Source organism: Cylas formicarius, unplaced genomic scaffold, assembly GCF_029955315.1.
Source record: "Cylas formicarius isolate icCylForm1 unplaced genomic scaffold, icCylForm1.1 PGA_scaffold_4__25_contigs__length_36172078, whole genome shotgun sequence".
Lineage (NCBI taxonomy): Eukaryota > Metazoa > Arthropoda > Insecta > Coleoptera > Brentidae > Cylas > Cylas formicarius.
Genome location: NW_026844334.1, coordinates 8,965,754 through 8,986,622, shown reverse-complemented (window position 1 = coordinate 8,986,622; position 20,869 = coordinate 8,965,754). Strand labels below are relative to the sequence as shown.

Sequence of the window (20,869 nt, the reverse complement as noted above, 5' to 3'; positions counted from 1 at the left end):
TAGCGTCCATCGGAGCACAAAAATAACATTGATTGAGCGGCCCTATTTGATCAGTATTACTGACGGTATTACAAAATAATAATAATAATAATAATAATAATAATAATAATAATTATTATTATTATTATTATAATGAAAATAATAATAATAAATTTATTCTACTCTATTCAGTATACAATACAATAATATATTATAAATAGAATTGCAGCAAAGGAGATGAAGGTAATTACAAATTGTTCAAAGTTCATATATAAATATGATATATACATATATAAAATTTTACATAACAACTACTTCTGACTGTTAAGTTGATTGAGTAACACACACTTATAGTATAATACTATGGTGTATAATATAAACAATAGCAAAGAAATCAAAAATAGGCTAGAAAATTTTGAAACTAAATTCGAAAATCACATGAATTGTGCTTTTTGACTAAACAATCTGGTCCTAATTTCCGTTTTAAAAGTAGTAGTGATTTTTCAAGTAAGGTGGACTGATAATGTCATGGAAAATAACAAGGAGTGTAGTCTACGCCTGTTCATATTCAATCATTTGGCATATTGTAGTTTAAGCGAGATATTTCCTTATACCATAAATAAACCGTAGAGAGTTTTGGTTAGTTTTATTGATTGTATTTCAATATGGAGCATACAAAACGTCACAATAGCTAAAACAACTGCTAGTTTTATTTTTTGAACTTCAAACAATAAATGGCGATGCGGATAAAGCAACCTTAAGGAGATGTATGTCATTTGTAAATAACACCCTTTTTGCTCTTTAAAACCAAAATCTGTGTTAATTTTTAGACCAAGACTTTTGACACAATTTGTAAAATATAAAATTCTGTCTCCCACTTGTAAGTTAAGTTCAGTCACCGCACGATCCCTATTCCTCCCAAAGAGCATAACAGATGATTTGGTTGGATGAATGAGCAATTCGTGACGTGAGAATCTTTATTAATTGATTGTCGAGCCGTACATCAGGTACTGGGGACAAACAAATACAGTACCTGAGTATCATCAGCATAAAAGTATGCCGTGATATTTTTCATATACGAGACAAATTTTGCTGGTGTACGTTGCAAATAACAGAGGTACCAGTATAGAACTTTGCGGCACACCACAACAAACAGTTTCTCGAGCTGATATGGGCTTGTCTCGACTTATTGCATTCAATCACTAAGATAACTTCTTACACATACAATATAAACACTGATGGTGGTGGTGCTATCGTTTTGACTGTAAATCATCATCACTGTAGCTAATATTGTTCGTATATGGGACTGCTTGACTAAATGTTGATCGGGAATGAACTGCTTGGGAAAATATTGGTTGACTGTCAGTCACTTGCTTATACCTGATGTAATTTATAAGTCTTAGGTAACTAACCAAAAGAGTGATAAAATTACTCACCATTCGAGGTGGTTTCAGGGTACATAATTGATGCTCACCAATGCCGCGTCCAAATAAAGACATTTCGATTCGACCAGATATAGTAAAGTTTTATTCAGGATGGCAATAAATACTTCAAAAAGCAGGTTATTAATAACATATTGGAACATTGCAGCACTAATTGAAAATGATTTCGAAAAAATTAACGAAAATTGATGGCGGCTATTCCGCGCGATCCAAATACGTCGTATGATCGTGGAAAAAACCAGATATGCAAATTTTAGTCAGATCCACGCGATTTGGTCCCTCCGGCCAATATTTTACCGGAACGTCCCCAACAGCATTCGCCCCGAAAACCGTTTAAACTTGCCAGCTTGCCCGAAAAACTGTACAAAACGTAATAAAAACGCAGACTTAATTCCAAACTTCGCGTAGCGTTCCAAAGAAACTTGACTTCAACTTCTTTCGCTAAGGTTTCGCTTTGTCGCTAATGAGATTGTCCACGGGTAAATGCAGTCGCTATTGATCTGACCGAAGGCGCGGGTGTAGGGGGCGGTACATAAAAACAGGGCTCAGACGCGACCACCCTCTCGGCACACCGTTGTTTTGTGTCGCAAGGCGGGAGGGTGTGTTTGCTTGGCTCGCGACTCAATTAATTTAATTAAGTAAGCAAGTTGGGTCTCCATTATTCCGCAAGCATAACTTTCCTTTGAAGTACGGATGGTTACGTTTTTTCCTAAAATATCCCGACACCGGACAAGCACCAAAGTTCACATTAAAGAGAATATTTCTAGTCTAATTTTGCCGTAGTAGATAAGCTATGCAGGTTCGAGAATAAATTTCGACACTTTTAAGTGTAAAATATCGTAATAAAACTTAAGGTGCATATTAGACAATTCAGTTTTTGTTTAAGGTCATTCCTGATATCCCTGTTCCTTAACAATGATTTTCAAAGGATGTCAGAGATGGACTTCTGCTATTAATTATATTTAATTGTTTAGATTTTTGTGACAGTTCACCTCACTCTAAATATTTTTAAAATTGCAATAGTAAGTTACAAATATAATTAATAATAGTAAGTAATAATACCTCATTATTAATGAGCAGTATAACAGGGCAACCCACAGATACGAATTTATCAAAAGCAGATTGGACCGTCCTGTTTTAGGTAAATAGATAGATAGTTTGCAGATTGTACTATACTAAATTTTGTTTAGGTTGTGTATTTCCTTGTTAAAGTAGAAATAGTGAACTTTTCTCTGAATCGCATATTTTAAGTCATCATCAAGGATTTTCGCTGATCTATCTGGACATTTTTCGAGAGGTTCAACTTGACATGCTTACTTTTTTCCCGCCCCCATTTTGAAATCTTGCCATTCTGCAACCTTCATCAACATTTTCTTGTATCGTAACTTAGGATTATCACGTCTAAACAATCACGTATATTTGTAACAATGAATTTTTCTTTGACGACTGAACGACTGTGGATGATGTACTCCAATTTATGTATTAATGCCATTATTACCGTTGTTGCTGTTACATTAGAAGTGTTTATCGATGTTTATTACCTACCCAAATGATATGCGTTGATTTTCTACTCATGCTTGTGGATGACGCTGAAGTTTGGTAGTACTCAGCGTAATCGCCCGTTTACTCTACACCGTTTAGATACAGACTATATTCCAGAATGCACAAGGTATGAAATTCTAAGTTTGCTGATTATTAATATAAAATCAAATAATAATAAAGCTTATCAAAATCTGACTGAAAACAGGGAGAATTTAAAAGTGAAAATAAGACAGGAAATACTTGATATCAACGAATCTAACATGGTTCAATCATTCGGAAACTAAACATTTCCAACTTTTAAACAACTTTATACAAACTTACCTTTCTTTTTAATGGAAAATAAGATAAAATTATGAGATTTGGGAATTTCAATTTAAAAAAAATGATTTTTCGAAGTTTTCTGAATTTAGTATTTAATCTTACTTTTTGAACATCCTGTATTATTAGTAACCAAAATATTATAAAAATTCTGTTACAGTGGGTTCAAGTCGACAAGGTATTAAACCCAAATAAAAAAATAATGATCTGCTTTTAGTAAAAATTGATATTTTTCTTAGGGCCTGCAAATTACATATTTGAGATAAACACTTAAATATGTCAAAAACCATTGACACAGGTATAGAACGTTATATATGAAATTTTCATAGAAACTTGAGTAGAATCTAAAAATGTAATAATATACAGGATGTTCCATTTAAAAAAACCTGTGTTTACCTAGGCATTACTGAGTGCCCTGCATATGTAAAAATATAATAAAATAAAACTTCGTGCCAAACCAGATAACTTTTGTATTTAAGATTTTCTCGTACACCCTGTATATTCTGAGATAAGGTATAGGGTTACGTTATATTGGCCACCATGTACATACTATATTTATGCCTTTGTTTATCCAAAGGCTGAAATCTTCCCTTCCGGGAACTATTTTTGTTACCTTACGATACACAATTATGTTGTGTCTTATAAACTACAGATATTTCGTTCCATTATTTATTGGTAATGGGAACGGTTTGCTAAGCTAGCGTAAACTGAAGCCGTTGGAAGGGGAAGTTTCAAATGACGTCGTCACTGCAATATGCACCCTTGACAGTCATTCTGCGGCCATTAAGCTTGATGTGTCGGCTAAACTATGTTAAATAACTTGCCCAACTTCCATCGACGCGGTGTAAATCTAAAAGCCACATAGACTCAGATTGTGCCCAAGTTAAATTAGTGCCCGAACCGAGACGTTACAGGCGAACAAACCTATTTTACACAATCGGTTGAAAAATGAACCCTAAAGTACGGCTTCAGAAAAATTGCCGGCATAATTCGAATTACATGTTACGATAACATTCGATGATATGGTAATATCGATCCGATCGGACTTTTTTTGGTTTGTTAGTCCACGTTCCGTACCCCGACGTTAATAAACCAGGAGGGATAAAAATAAAACGACGGATAAACACGCACAGAAAAATGCCGTTATTAAAAATAATAACGTTCCGACTCGAAACAAAAAATTGACGATTTTTGGAGTACGTAATAACGAAAATATTTGCGCTGTACATAAAGATAATGTTAACGGAGGTACCCGTCCAAACCGTTCGTTAAAAGTTTATTATCGGGATTTGACTAAAGAAGAAGTTCCAATTCAAGTTGAGTTTTAACGAAAGCGAAGTCCCCATCGCTGTTTTTTGCCTGAATCATTTTTTATTTATTTTCGGTTTTGTTTTCGAACGTTTATGTTTTACAACTGTCATTGTCAAGGTTGACCGACTGACTGTCATGCTGAATGCCTCTCCTTATATATCTGTAGCAATCTAATTTGGTTCCAGCGATATTGTATTCTTTATTTTAGTTTTGGTTGGGTTAAAAATAATCGAGATTATTATTAAAAATGCTGGTAGTGCTAGATCACATTTGGTGCTCAACAGCATCATTGAGATGCTTCAAAACTTCAAAAAATCTTCTAAAATAACGTTTATAATACTGTTTTTTTTTCGAAATTACTTATTACAAAAGCGTCTAAATAAGAAAAATAATATATATTATCTGATTCTAAACGAAGCGCCGTTCAAATGGAACTGCAGGAATTCAAATCTGTTCGAAAGTACATATAAGAAATATAAAGTAAACTCAAGTAAAAACAGTACAAAAAAACTTAAAATACATATGGTATATCGTCTAGTGCTAGAATCGTTATGCATTATCTATTATTTATTATGTTAACAATAATTGAAGTCTTCAACAAGCTTTCAAGCTCTTAATTATGAAGTGGTGTCATGTTTTATTTAAACCATGTACGGTTATTGCTCGAAATATTTTTCAGAAATAATTAATTTATGGTTATGGTTATGGTTATGCTTTCATTGCATTTTAAATAACATGGTAAAAAACTAAATATAAAAATTATAAAAATGAGAGAGAGAGAGAGAGAGAGAGAGAGACCCGTTTTTATTGTTTGGCTGTCTATCGAGTGCAGGTAATACCAATCGGGTTAGGATGTTTGGATGTTTGGCGCGTTCTGCTATGATGATTTTTCAAAAATAGAGGAACATAGTACAACTAAGCAAAAATGAAAATAGGAGTTCAAACAACGATATATACTATCACCGTCATTCTTCAACCTACATTTATAGAAAATCATGAAAAATCTATCATACAATGAAACGAAGGGGTTCATCATAAATGGGATACCAATGAACAATTTGAGAGATACCGGCGACATGGTATTGTTAGCAAGTACTCTTCCAGATTTACAAGTGCTTCTAAAAAAAATGAATGAAAAAGTGAAGAATATGGATTGACAGTAAAAACATAAAAACTAAAATTCATGTTAGTTAACAAACAAACGAACAATGTCGGACAAATCAACATGCATAATCAATCAGTTGAACGGGTAGCAAAGTATAAATACTTCGCGGATATTATAAATAAGGACAATCACTGTTCCCAGAAAATAAGAATTTGAATTATCTATGAAACGAACGCATGGATCTTGAAATAGGGAGGCGTAAAAAGAATAAGAAGCTTTCGAACATTGGCGGTTTTGAAACCATCTGACGAGAAAGAGTAACAAATAATTAAGTTTTAAGATGGACGAAAAAAGAAACAATTTAAATATTAAAACAATCAAAAAAACAAAATTGCAATATCTGGCACAGTTTATGAAGAACGGATAAGCGTCCTTCGTGGATAAAAAATCTGCGTGACTGGTTTGCCAGTGTCATTTCGAATGCCCTGCTGTATTTTCTACAAAGCTTGTCACTTGTTCCATAGGATGTAGTGCGCAATTGTATAGTGACGTGCGCGGCACAGTTATACTTAAATTTGTTATATGCCATAGCATCTTCCTTATAAAATAATCTAGAAATTCAATATATTTGGTGGAAAGCAAGGTAATTTCTGATCTTCTCCAAAATGGAATCTTTACAAACAAAAGAATCCGCTTATTTAATTTATTTCAATTCACGTAAAAACATCGCGAATATTGCATATTTTCCGTCAATTCCTACCGAAGCATGCGAAATGCGTGTTTTGCTCTAACGCTGTCAGGCTAAAGGACGTCAGAGAATGAACAGGTGCCGGAAAACACACCCCGGAAATTAACGGCGAAAGAGAGCAAATTTTTATTTAAAAAAAAAACTTTCGAATAGCGCGCGGCGGCGACGCTAGAAAGATAGGACTTTACGCGCACTTTAGATAAACATTCCGGTTGTGAAATAATGGCCCGGCTATTTTCCCTGCCGTATGGAATCAGGCCGATAACATTTCCATGGGTTTTCACAACTCCGGGTCAATATTTGCGTTTTCCGCGCGCGGATAAAAATGGTGCCCCTATTAAGGGAAAGGGCAACGCGGCGACGGCGAAAAAACAATTGATTATTCGCAAGAAAAAGGACCGTTTGGGGTCAAATTTATCAACGTGTTTTATCTTCCAATAATATCAAAGTAAAGCAGTCGGAAGGTCGAATTTAATCGTCTTTTCTACGATAGCAATCTGCGGGGGCGATAAATTTAACCGTTCGGTAGAACAACATTTCAAAATGTTGCTGACGCACCTCCGGAGTTTTTGGTTTTAGATCAGGCGTCGCTGTATTGTAGTGTTAAGTAACTAAATAAGTTCAGAAAAACCACGTTGTTCTTGGAGTATGCAACCAGACATACGCTTGCGTATTTTCTCTTAAGATCTGTGAACTACATCTAAAATAGAATGGCAAGTGCTCAATAGAAATGTGAGGCAAATTTAAGAGAGTGTGTCTAATTATCTTGTTTGCCAATATATTTTCATTAAATATTTGCATCTGTAAAAAATGAAACTTACAAAAATCTAATTTTGTCCAAAAAATCCAAGTTAAAATTCAAATTATTTAAGTCTTTTGAAAAAATATTGGTCAGAAAATAGAGCGTGTAGTTTTTCTTTTCTTGAAAATATATATAAATATATAATAAATATATAAATATATAATTTATTTCTGTAAAATATGAAATATATTTGAATTTTCCACAACTACAAACGGAAGATAAAGAATACTAAAATACTGCTTAGTGTTTCATTTCAAAATAATGTCTTACAAATCGCAAATTTAAATTAATTTTCGTTATTGCATGGAAATACTTTATATAAAGATAATCTATTTATATGAGAGATGAGTAATTATTTATTAATATAATATTAATATGCGATAGTGGTTTTTTACATACCCTAAAACTTTTTTTTTGCTATTTACTGCGTTCTGGAGCTACATGCAACAAAAGAATTTACCGTTTTAAAAAATGTTTATTAAATTAATATTAAAATCAATTCAAATGCATCAGAATCACTTAGTTCTACGAAGCTGTTGAAACCTATTGAAAAAGTCAGAACAGATAACAAAAATTCTTATTTTGTCTTATTACAGTTACCTGCAATTACTATTAAACAGTCTCATTCTAAATCAATTTTCTCTCCAGTTCCATGGAAGATGTTCACTGAAATTTTCCCCACTTACGATTCGACGGGTCACATTCTTCATATTTTGAGTTTAACCACTTTTGCTGACGATTGCGTAGAGATAAATGTAATTTTTTGGAAATTTTTGAGACCATTTTTAAATTATTTAGTTACCAATTGCTAATTGCCAATTTAACATTTAACAACTTACATCTCTGAAATGGAATTGAATCAAGGCAATGAAAATATAAACAAGTAGTTTTAACAACTCGTTGCCTACATCCTTCCCACAAACTTTGGCAGATGAAACCTTCTATATCTGGTGATCTAGCTAGCACAAGTAGCAAAAAAGTAACACTACAAGAATACTTCAAAATGTTGCGACCAAATGAAGGACAGCAAAGAAATTCTGGAAAGACAAATGTTATTTTAGAATTTTAATTAAGGGGACCAACTATTTTTTGTACAAAAAGGGTACACGTATTTTCTTTTAAATCTTTGGAGCGGATTTTTTTTTGCTAATTGAGGATGTTCGTCTAATAATGTAGCCACATCCGAACAACTTTCATTTTGCATATTAAATGTGACTGTTGAGATGGCAGATCACGTTTTTGCAGAAAGTTGCGACTTCTCACTGTTCCAATAATCATTCCCTAGTGAAAATACCCTTTCAACAGTTTGCCTGGACAATAAATTATTATTAAAACTTTTAATTTTTTTTTTAAATTTGTCAAGTTCTATTTTCTCATAGTTCCATTTCTTCAATTTTTCTTCATTTCAATATAAAATTACTCTTCGAATTTCTTCAAAGAGATAATTGTCATTAATAACAATATCTTTCACTTCCTTCATTACAAATTCGACTGCTGAAGAAACTTCTTTCCATTCAATTTTACTATTTAGAAGGGTTCATTTGAAACTATTTAATGCTTTAAAGTAATTATCCATTCGTCGATATATTTATAGAAAATTTTATAAAAAAAATTAACTTCTTTCAAAAAGTAATTGTTTATTGCGGGATTGGATCCTTCCAAAACGGTCAGTTTATTCTTTAGAATTGGTGATAACAATCCATCATTAAATCTTGAATTACATTGCAGTATGAAATCGTTTAATATAATTCAAACTTCAGCTGCTGAAATTTTATCTACTTCAATTTGTAGAGTAATTTTCTGAAACAACGACGCCAGGCTGCGAATAAAATAAAGCGTACGTTTTGACATTTCGCTTTGAAAGAATTTCTTCAAAATTGTAGGACTTAAAAATTATGAACGTAGTGGATCATATTACTGCAAAAGGCTGGAGTTGAAGCAAGCCATCTGAGGAATAACCAAGCAGCCTCTTCACAATATTCTTTCAAATTTTCTACCCTGCTGTAAACCGATTGAAATATTGAATATTGAATATTGCTGTCTGTTGTAACTAACCAAATGTCTGATGTTTCCCCTTCGATGGATTCGAAATTTAAAATTTTAATTTGAATACTGTTCTTAATATCGAAATACTGATAGAATAGATATATATGATACAGAATCAAGATTTTCTGATACCATTTTCCTGTAGTATTCATTAAATACGCTGGTTACGATAGAGACTCACATGTTGTTCTAGTACAAGAGAATTTTTTTTTCACAATTTTTTTAAAATGATTTAGTAGTGCAGTCCATCCTGCCAAAAGTTTAATTATAGATTATTATGTGAAAAGCCAAAGTACCCTCCATACTGAAATTTTTTTCATTAGTTCCAAAAGTATTTCCTTGAAAAAATGTTGTTAGTTTGGATATTGATGATGCTGTGTGATGAAAATGAAAATTCCTTATTGCAAATTGTACATTTAACCAAGGAGTCATCATTTCGATTTTTGACTACAATGAAAAGAAAATCTTTTTTAAAATTTTCGTTTAACCAATTTTCCTTCCTTTGTTATAGCTCATATTTGAATTAATAATCTAAAAATTATATCACTGGATAAATAAAACAACCTTTTGTTTTATTTTGTACATCTCAAATCTTGTTAACTTGAACAAAAAGTACGAAATTGTTGGTTTTCAAATTAATGAAACAGAAAAGGAATTCCGATAAAACTTTGCCGTATGTACATACTAATGCGTGAAGCTGTCAAGCATGAATACTGCACATCAAATATCAGTCTGGGGATTACGTACAGAAATATTGGAGAGATAGATATATATATATATATATATATATATATATATATATATATATATATATATATATATATATATATATATATATATATATATATATATATATATATATATATATATATATATATATATATATATATCTTTTCACAAATGTAATTTTGAGTAATAATGAGTTCTTTCAGAGTTCAGGATTTGAAAAGAGTACGGTTTGCTAAAAAATGAGTACAAAATTCAGTAAATAAGTACAGTTGGTACAAATGTGTAATGTTTTTGTAACCATTAAAAGTGTTTTTAATATTGTTTTCAATAGGATCAAGCACAAATGGGCTGTTCCTCAAAAAATATCATTTCCATTGTTGTTTATAAAAGGAATTTTATGAAGTTCCAATTCAAATTACAGCTAGCGCTACAGTAGTAGACCTAAACTTCTATGCTCTATTTATAGACTACCTATCCCGTGACCCGCTTACGGGCTTGCTTACTCCGTCATGCTGCTGAAGCGAGAGCCAAAACGAACCGCATCTTTGACCCACAAAGTTGACACGGAAAATAACGTCCCCGAGCGATTCTTTGAATATTCACCCCGATAGTAGGTTTGCGGTAAATCGTCCCGCCATAATACATCAAGTTGCACGCGAAAATTACATTCTGTATCAAGACCTCGCCCGCTAAGGCCTTCGGGGTTGTTTAGGTTGCACCGTTTGCAGGTTTTATCGCACAAATGGGCGACGTAACGCTCGTGTTTATGGTCTGCCGGGGCATTGACTTCAGGCGTTTCTCATTTGTTTTATGGTTTTATTGGTGATGCAAAAAAAGAGACATTGTCTCGCGTAAGACCCTGCACTTTTCGTTTCACCTTACGGAGTCCAGAGAGACTTACCAGACGGTTATAAATAACGGGGGTGGGGAGGTGAAATAAATGGCGCTGCTATGAAAAACCCTGCTCGCTCTATGCTTAGTCAAGGACAATTAATTTTTGAATATGCGCCGCGTTGAAGATGATTTATACTTCTCCCGAGAGTTCGTTGTTTCCTTGAGCGTCGGAGATGTTTTCTTTTCGGTCGTAACGAGCTTTCCGTGCTAACGCGGGGAAACACGATTTAAAACGAAACTCTTTTAATTAACAACTTAACAATTTCACTTTAATTTACAGAAGAGCTTTTACATAATTTTAAATCGTTTTTAGGTACTTTAAGAAATACGGAACATATACATACTTCAAGGCAGACATAGAATACTAAACAAACTATTTTTTTATTTTTCTAAAACCATAGAACATAATTCTGGAGAAAGCTGTAGGAAGAAGCTATAGAAACTGTTCCTGCCGTGCGTTCTTGTCTTTGGTGGCCTGGAGTGCTGCATTCTGACCTTATGATCCATTATGCCATCATCCTCTAAATGGGCCCCGTGCCCTAGAGCAAGATCTCTTTCATAGGGAGCAAGGACATGGGAAATAATTTGTGAAAAAACTGAATGAAGCAATAAGCTGTAGAAATTTTGGAAAAAACTGCGATGCTCATCTGTCCTTGAAGGCTGGCGCGTTCAAATCTTCCGATCCATTATGGCAACATCCTCTCATAAAAGAACCATGTGCTCTCAAGGAAGGGCAGTACCTCTTTAATAAGGAGAAATGCCATAAAACTTAATTTTGGAAAAAACTGAAGGAAGAATCTGTAGAAACTATTCCTGCGCTGCATTTCTGTCGTTGGTAGCCTTCCGATGCATTATGCTTTCAAATCTTTGCTATATATATATATATATATATATATATATATATATATATATATATATATATATATATATATATATATATATATATATATATACTATTTTAAAATTTTTCTAGAGTTTTCCGTAATCAAGATGACTATCACATTCTTCAGAAGGTCCTTCAAATTGCAAATTGTTGGTGTAAGGTCAACAGATTGCAATTTTTTCTGTTAGTTTTTCGAACAGGGTTGGTTGCATAGGTTTTGATTATTTTCTATGCAATATAAAATTAAAAAGAAGTGATGGCTCCAAAGATTTGAGAGTTTTCGTTTGCTAACCATATCAATCAAACTTGTAACAGCGCGTTCAAAAAGTTTGGATTCATATTTCGGAATGTTAGTCAGTTTTACGAGCAAACAGGCACTAAAGGCACTCTACTTTAGTTGTGTTAGATTCAAGCTGGAGTATGAGGTATAATATATATAATAAATAATAATAAATATATTATTCCATTAGAAAAAATTTAAAGACAATTTTAAAAATATCTAGCTTTTAAGTGTGATATTGGATTTCCACAAAGATATTTTGATTATAATGTTCTTTTAAAGCGGGGCATCAAAATATCTCCAATATTCTATTTTCCAACTCCCTCTACAAAGTTCTTGGTCACTCTTTAAATAAATTGTCATTTTTATTGTATTCATAGTGATATAGATATTAGCTCTGTTTACTTTTGGCCTCAAAAGATAGCTTTTTACGTTTCAGGTGATTATTGTAGATTCGGTTTTGATTTTTTTTTTCGTTTATGTATAAGTTCTTGCCTTGGGTTTTGTTGGTTTTTGGTACAATATCGGTATTCGGAATTTTCATTTGATCTGATAACTATACTTTGCAAAAGTTAGACAATATTATCATCTCAATTATTATCATTATTATTAGAATTTATTTATCACCTACAGGGTGCCCAATTTCTTTTCAAATACGACACCCTGTATACTACTATTTATAAAACTTCTAGATTCCTCCTGCGTCATCATTCTGTTGGCTTCTTCAGAGCTTAACTTAATAAGACTCTCCTGTCCATATCTTGAAATTGCTTCCATCTTGTCCCCATCCGGGTTCGATACCCTTTCAAACATGATTCTTATCGTCAACTTAAAAAAGACGGATGCATGGATGGACCGCAAACTTAAATCTGTTATTGAGGCCTGCTTCTCTATCCGAATTTGCGAAAAAGTTTATCACCCCTCATGAGTCTAAATTTTCTCGTCTCTACGCACTCCCTAAGATTCACAAACCAGGATTACCCCTTCGACCTATTTTGAACAGCATTGCTTCTCCAACATATTCTATAGCAAATTATCTAGCTTCTTTATTACAACCCGCTACAGGGAAAACTGATACTGAATTCACTTTATTGAACAATTAAAAAGCATTACATTTACTTTACTAAAGTCTCTATTATTAAAACTCTCAACATCATTTCCCTTAATTGAAAAATGCCTGTCTGGAACATATTTTTCTTATAACGGTCAAATTTTTGAACAAACGACGGGAACTGTATGGGTTCTCCATTATCATAAGTTATCAACTATCTTCTTTACAGAGCAGTAAAACTATCTCAGCCCGAGTCACTGAACTTCTCTCTAATAATTTGCACATTAATGATATTAAGCGTTCAATCACCAAATATACTTCACCACAACCTGCCAATAGAGTCTGAAAGAAGTCCCACACTTGACACTGTTGTTTTTTCTTACACCAAAAACATCACTGCCCACATGTTAAAAGTTCTTAAGAAATATAACGCCAAAACCAGATTTACCTTTTTCAGTTACGCTCTGAAGAAGCCACCAGGAAGGGACTTTTCTAATTCTATATCTTCCACCAAAAGTCTTTCTAGTTGGCACCGATTTTGACAAAGTTGGACTTGCAATGAGCCATCTGAATTTGAAAACGCAGGAGTTTTTTGGAACGGCGTTTATCGGTGAAAATTTAAATCGCTGCCGCACATTTTCTTCGAGCGATTGCGTCGGGAAGTCATATTTCAACGACGCAGCCGGAATAAATCCACTTTGGGTTAATCCGTCTGGGGATTGTCGGGGATCCATAGAGCGTTAAAATAAAACGAGATTAATGGCGTCAATCGATGCGGAGGTTGATACAATTAATTCGAAGTGCCCATCCGACCGGTGGTTATTCAGTTTGGCCACCGCACGAAGAGGCAATCCGGTTTTGCTGTTTTAAACGAACACGGTGGGTCTTTTGTCGACGAAAATTAACGGACGATCGTCGAAAATATGCAAGGGGAGTTTTCCAATGACTCGAACTGTCGAACTCTGTAAAAAAAGTACGCAAAAATATCGTTTGTGTTCAGAGGTATCTGTGGTGTCTGGAAAAGCCAAAAAGGCAGACAGGTATTTTTGTACATAATAAATAATTTAGGAGGGCGTTCAACCAGATGCCAATTTTTCAATGTTGTTGCATGCGTCAAAAAGAGAAAAGGAAACAAACTAAAACATTTTTAATAAGTACCTACATTCATAGAAGCGTTTGTATTCGTTTGTCGTTTCCCTTTTCTAGTCTTTAGCTATTTGTTGTTTTTTTAACATATATACATAGACAGAGCAATTTCTGCATTAGATAAACTTAAATTTTTTTAAGGGGGGCGGATCAAAAACTCCCACTAAAATTTCCAAAAATTCAAAAAATTTTAATTTTCAGCATTTTGGATCAAATTTACCTTTAAATTGAATTTTCCATTTTTTTTTAAATTTTTTTTTCTAGACTCATTAATTGCACCTTCCTTAAGAATTTCCCTAATCCCCCTTTTACGTAAATTTAAAAAAAAAATTCAACTAAAACCTAAAAATTTGCAATCAAATTGAAAAAAAATCGCAATATTAATTTTCTATTTAACATAATAATTTAAATTAATAATTCTAAATAATTTGTATCCCCGCATATATTATTTATCATATAATAAATTTATATATTATTATTTAAAGTGTTTTTTTTTTTATATTTATAGGTATATAAAAAGTATATTTTTTAATATTAAGAAAATTATTAAGGGATAAATAAGCAAATATTATTATATATTAATACATATAGTATGTAAAATAAATAATAATCATTATTGTGTAATTTTTGCTAGTACATATCTATTTCCTCTATATCAAATAGAACTCTATCATATTGACTAATAAGAATTGGAAGATAAATAACTAATAAGGTGGTAATAATCCTAGTGTTTTTATGTTTCTCGTTTTTTTTTTGTGAAATTTTTTGTTAATCTGATCACAAAAATTGATAAATATAAAACATTCAATAAATTTAATGGATTACTCTAATTTAAATTTAACCTTTATATAGGTGCGCACTTGTTGACACTTTTTTCCAACCTCAGACCGGTTCAGCTACATAATTGAATGTATAGTCATGCATAGGCATGCCGCAAAGTGTTGACTGAGATATGCTAAACTTTCTTTATGTATTTAACAGCCAAAACAAAAACATGGAAATTTCTAACATAATTAACAAACTTAAAGAAGACTACAAACATAAAATAAAGATAACCAAAACTAAATTTTACTCTGACAAAATTGAGAATAGTGCGATTAAATCGAAAGAAATATGGGGCATTGTAAAAAGTACAAATAATAAAAGTTAAAAGGTATTAAATTCTTTGCTTACTTCAGAACAATTTAACTTCTATTTTGTTAACATATCAAATAACAACACCACTAACTTACAAAAAACAGATCTAGACCCGCCCAATGCGACAACTAAATATATACATAATGATGTCTCAATGTTCCAGTAAGCACAGAACAAGTGAGTAATTTAAGTAACAATACGGCCACAGATGTGTTAGGCCTTGGTAACAAAATTTTGAAGCTGATAGGTGCACTCTTTCAATTATTGTTAATAAATGTTTTCTTTTGAGTACATTCCCGAAGAAACTAAAAGTCAGTAGAGTAATAACAGTGCTCAAGAAGGGACAGGATAGTGATCCATACAATTATAGGCCAATCTCCATAGTGCCCTCTCTGTCTAAACCTATTGAAATATGCTTTAATAATAGAGTATCGTTCTTGGAAAATTGTAATCTTGTCTCAAAATCCCAGTACGGATTTAGGAAGAAAAAGTCAACAAAAGATGCGGTAAATGAATTGGTGGGACATATTGTCGGGTGCCTCGAGGGGGGGCAGTCTGCTTCGGCAGTATTCTTCTCGAAGGCGTTTGACTATGTGTCGCATCAGATATTGCTTGATAAACTGCCAAGCTATGGCTTTAGAGGCTCCATCTAATACAAGCCTATTTATCGGGTCGTTCACAAGTTGTTGATCATGAAAAAAATCTATTGTTATGTTATTGTTTATTTTATATGTCAACGAACTTACAGCCTCAGCCGCAGAGTAAAAGATGTATCAATCATAACAATGTATCTCGAACTGCCTACACGTCACGAATATCATATGGACTTCTATTTTGGGGGACCTCTGCTGATTGGATTGGATCCTGGGATAGCTTTAGGGATCTATTGCAGGGTCTGATGGTCTATCAGAATCTATGATGATAATGGTCTATTTTTATTAGGTCTATGATACACGGCATTTCGAAGATGTATTGTTGCTTCAACATGGGTTATCCCTTGCCCATAAAAGCTATATATTTGTAGCTATAAAACTTTTTAATTCACTTTCGCCCCCCATTAGATCCTGGATCTTCTACCGTACGCAGTGGACGAGTTTGTTGCTGGATTGGCGAGGGTCGTTTAAAAATTTCTAGTAATTATGTCTGTGTTTGTCACAAATTTTAAATGTAAACCTTATCTATTGGGTTAGTTAAATTTTATCTATTTGTATTTTACTTTATTTTTTCTCATGTTGAATTGAGCACTATTATGTACTATGGGACGACGCCGAACATTATTTAGTGTGGAAAAACAAATAAAGCATATTATTATATAATTAATGTTATTATTAATATTTCTTTCCTTTTCACTACTTAAACCTTCACAAGTTTTGAAATGCATTTTAAGATTAAACCTAATCAGGAAATTGTGACACAAGTAATCTTAATATGTGTGCAATAAATATGTGACAGATGAAAACAATTTTTGAAAACCTTTGAAACCTTAACTTTATTTGCCAATTCAAAAATCGGTTATATTACAAACGTGCAGTAATGTGAGGGGAATTCTTGGAATGCAGGACTAAAGGCATTTTCAATGCTATCAGAAAGCTCACCATCTTGTCAGTAGACCGATGTGACAGCTTGAAGCATCAGGAAACCTGTGTAATTGTGAATAATAATAATAATAGATTAAATTGTCCAGAAGTATACATAAATTACAGAAACAAAAACAAAATATCTGCTATAACGAACTATAGATAGAGAGTTTACAAAATAGACACAGGAAAAAAATATGAAAAAAAAATTATTGGTTATCTAAATAAATGTTATCTCGATCCTATTGAAATTATTAAGCCCAGTGGCGTCCCGGGGGCTTGAGTTTGAAGGTCAATGATTCGTCGAGTAAGGAGGTGGATGCTAGACATTTGCAGTGTATTTTATGTTATGGATGTCACTGGGGTTAATAATTTTATTTTATTAATACTAAAATTCATTAATATTTTTCCAACACTCTGTAAAGTGGAAGCTCTCCATTTGCGGCCATGTTTATAAACACTTTTCTTCAAATTTGTCAAGACGGAGTCACCTAAAATATATACACCCTGTATGCAAATAAAAGAGGAAAAGGGAAACAGTTGCACCTTAAATATATAAGTCACAGTAATGAGAGTCATGGAAAATTGGTGGGTCTGTTGAATGTCAGAGATGCGTCGTGGAACTAAGGCTTGAATATCAAACTGGCTTCGACAACTCTTAACATCAACCCTTCTTTCAAATTAGTCACCATCTACTCTAAAAATAGGATAGTTTATAAATCGTCGTTGAACATACTAAATAGATCGATTGCGACTTAAGTAAATTGATGCCCAGACATTGGAAACATATTCGAGTTTAGACCTAACCAACGAATAAAAATTACACCTCTATAAGAACTCCGCCAAAGCAAATAAAAAGCTGTTTCATACATAAAAATCGCTGTTTAACCTTCTTTTTTGGTTTTGAAGAGAAAGCACGATTTTCGTTTAGCCGCTCTTCGGTTACAGCAGTTTATAAAAACTCTAGCGCCATTATTTAACCAGCGTTTCTATTACAGATTGTGATCGCGGCGAGTAAAATTCCTGTATCGACCCTTCAAATGCAGACCAGCGACGTTTCTTTAAGCGGCAGGCCGGAGGAGGAGATTGCAAAATGTTGCGTGAAGTAGTTCGGAAACATGACAACATTCGCCAACACGTTTCCATTGTTCCTGTTGCTGTTTCACCTGACTCAGGCTGTTCACACAGGTAGGCACGAAAGGTTTTTTCCGATAGGATGATCAAATTTTCAGAAGAAGTCGGCTAATTAGTTTTGCCGAATCTCGTTTGAATTGCGATCGCGTGGTGAGAAGTGGATTTTTTTGAATTGCTCTTTTTACAACGTGCGTGCTCTTCCCCGTGCAGGAAAGGGGTGGGAGTAATAACGTTGGCCCTGGGGTTGAGTTTTTAATGGTCAATCGTAAACGTTTTTAATATCCTTCTGCGCAGTAAAAACCGCACATAAAATGTATTATGACACGCTTTAAATTTTACAACGATAAATTTACAAAGCTTGTGTTCAACTAATTTTGGGCTTTGTTTTAAAAGTTGAGCCAAATATTTAATGCATTTAGATATTTATTAAAGTTGGGGTACCACAAATTTGTGTGATGAACGAATAACGCCAAAGCTTTGTGGGTACAAATTACAGATTAACTTTCTTTTCAACGATGGTGCACCAGCGGAGTAAATCACTACTTTTATCAGAAACTACCTCAGGAATTACCACTAAAAATAACTTTAATTAGCACCAATTTCCACTTAGCAATCTAGTCATCCTGAAATGTAATATTGACAACCTACACTTGGCAAAACTATTAATTAAAACTACTAAAATAAACAAGTAGGTAAATGAGAACGAACAAGACTAAGCCAGAATCTGCTCCAATATGTGGTTATTAAACCATTTTGGTCAAAAAAAATGTTTTAATTATTTTTACATACTTATAACATAACTTACATAACTTATAAAATATGACGCATAAGATTTTTTCGTAAATTTATATTTTTTGTTGATATTTAATACGGTTTCCCTGTTAAGTGAAAACCATTTTAGTTATTCGACATTTTTTACTTAATTTTCTAAAGAAATTTTCTAATCTATAATCTTATAGTACAGTATATATTTTGCTGTTTCTACTACTTATTACAAATTTTTTTATGAATTTCATGGACGTAATATATTGTATCAAATAATAATCTTCGTAACTAGTCAAAACTTGAAATAACCAATCATCATCAAAATGAATCAAAAAGAAAAAAAAAATGAATAAATTTTAGGTAGAAAAAAGTATACTTACCAACTTTTACAGTCAAGTTTCTCCAAAAGAAGCAATCCCATCCCGATTATGAATTACAAGCTGCTGAAATGGACAAAAAATACAACCGTTCTTTTTCGAAAACTTTGCAAATATTGGAATATGGTTCTCTAATTTTGCAGCCAGGGTACCAAAGAAAATCGTTGTAATTCCCAATTGTTAAAGCTGACGGATTGGATTTCGGTCTTGGGTTTCCCGCATAGCAAAGAAGCCAATGCGAAATTTTTCTAAAAAAAATTATTTCAACAAAGTTGACTCCACAGAGATATTGCAATATCTAGCGTTGTGTGAATTCTTTGCATTTTATTCCAAAATTTTATCAGCCTGCAGGATGGACTGCATGTGACACTATTTTCTAATGCGGGGCTATACACATGCACGCAAGTCCGCGCGCAAGTGTGTCCAGATAAGTCCACGAGCAAGTGCCAAACGAACTTCGGCCACACACTATTCAGGCAAACGTCGAGGTTTACCAGTTGGTGCACCTGCTTCTCTGCACAAAATTAACGTCGAAGAAATGTGTGTAATTACAACCTCTCTCGTTCTTGCAGTTGAAGGTGTGGAAAAAAAGAAAAGAAAAATACGGAAATGGGTGAAGTCGTGGTTTTTCAAATTTAATACATACTCGCATGTTAATTTAATAAATGAATTGAGATTAGAATCGAACATTTAAATTTAAACAACTCCGCATTGAATTATTTTTTGATACCGTCTCCCTTTGCTACATCTTCGTTAATTTCTTTCAACTTCTCAACTAACATGCCTGCATGCCTCTTCTTTTGATATTTTATTGAACCACTCTTTTCATTTTATCTTCCACAAGCACGGATTGTCTTTATATATTTCTATGAATTCCCTCATAATGTCTTCGTGTTTCTTTGATAATCTAGAATTTGCCATTTTTTTCAGCGACTATTCTGCCACGAAAATCACGTAGAAACAGTCTTGGCGCGAAACCTGACCACTGACAAGTTGGCCTTCGCACTTGCTCTAACAATCAGACACAACCTGATCCGCTTCGAGCCACCCTTGGAACTGAACGCGTCGTGACTTTTGACACATACACATTCGCACTTACGTATTTTTTTATAGTTATTATAATCGGGAATTAAACAGTATACAACGCTAATTACAATTCATTTTCAAAATACCCACTAAACATTTTGTTATACATATAAAAAAATGCTGTCGAACACTGTTTTTTTTATTTTTTGTCGTAGATCATTGATATCTGTTGTAGGTGTTTCATGCACTAAAGACTTTAGGTGCCACAAAAAAATTAAGGTTTGGTGAGCGAGGCGGCCAAGCTAGATCTCCGCCGCGACCTATTCATGGATGTTCAAATGCCTGATTTTAATACCTTCGTACCTCGTGTGAAATAGGATGGAGCGCCATCTTGAATTAACCACATGTTTTGTCTCCACGGCAAGGATATCTCTTCCAGTAAAGGTGGTAGTTCCTCTTGGAGAAAGGGCAAATACATTTACCCATTAAGCGATCCGTTAAAGAAATGTGGTCCTATAAGATTATCTCCTATAATCCCTGCCCATACATTTAAAGAAAATCGGCGCTGATGTTTTCC

General features: G+C 33.3%; 1 protein-coding gene across 2 annotated transcripts in view; it reads left to right on the top strand.

Annotated features, from left to right (window-relative positions):
- The window catches only part of LOC132700756 (uncharacterized), a 159,920-nt gene that overhangs the window by 88,951 nt on the left and 50,100 nt on the right, over window positions 1–20,869 (top strand). For both annotated transcript variants that reach the window (XM_060668278.1, XM_060668277.1), the window contains exon 2: window positions 17,989–18,178. In XM_060668278.1, coding sequence (XP_060524261.1) covers window positions 18,109–18,178 — 70 coding nt within the window. In that variant the 5' untranslated portion in view covers window positions 17,989–18,108. The remainder of the gene's footprint in view (window positions 1–17,988; window positions 18,179–20,869) is intronic.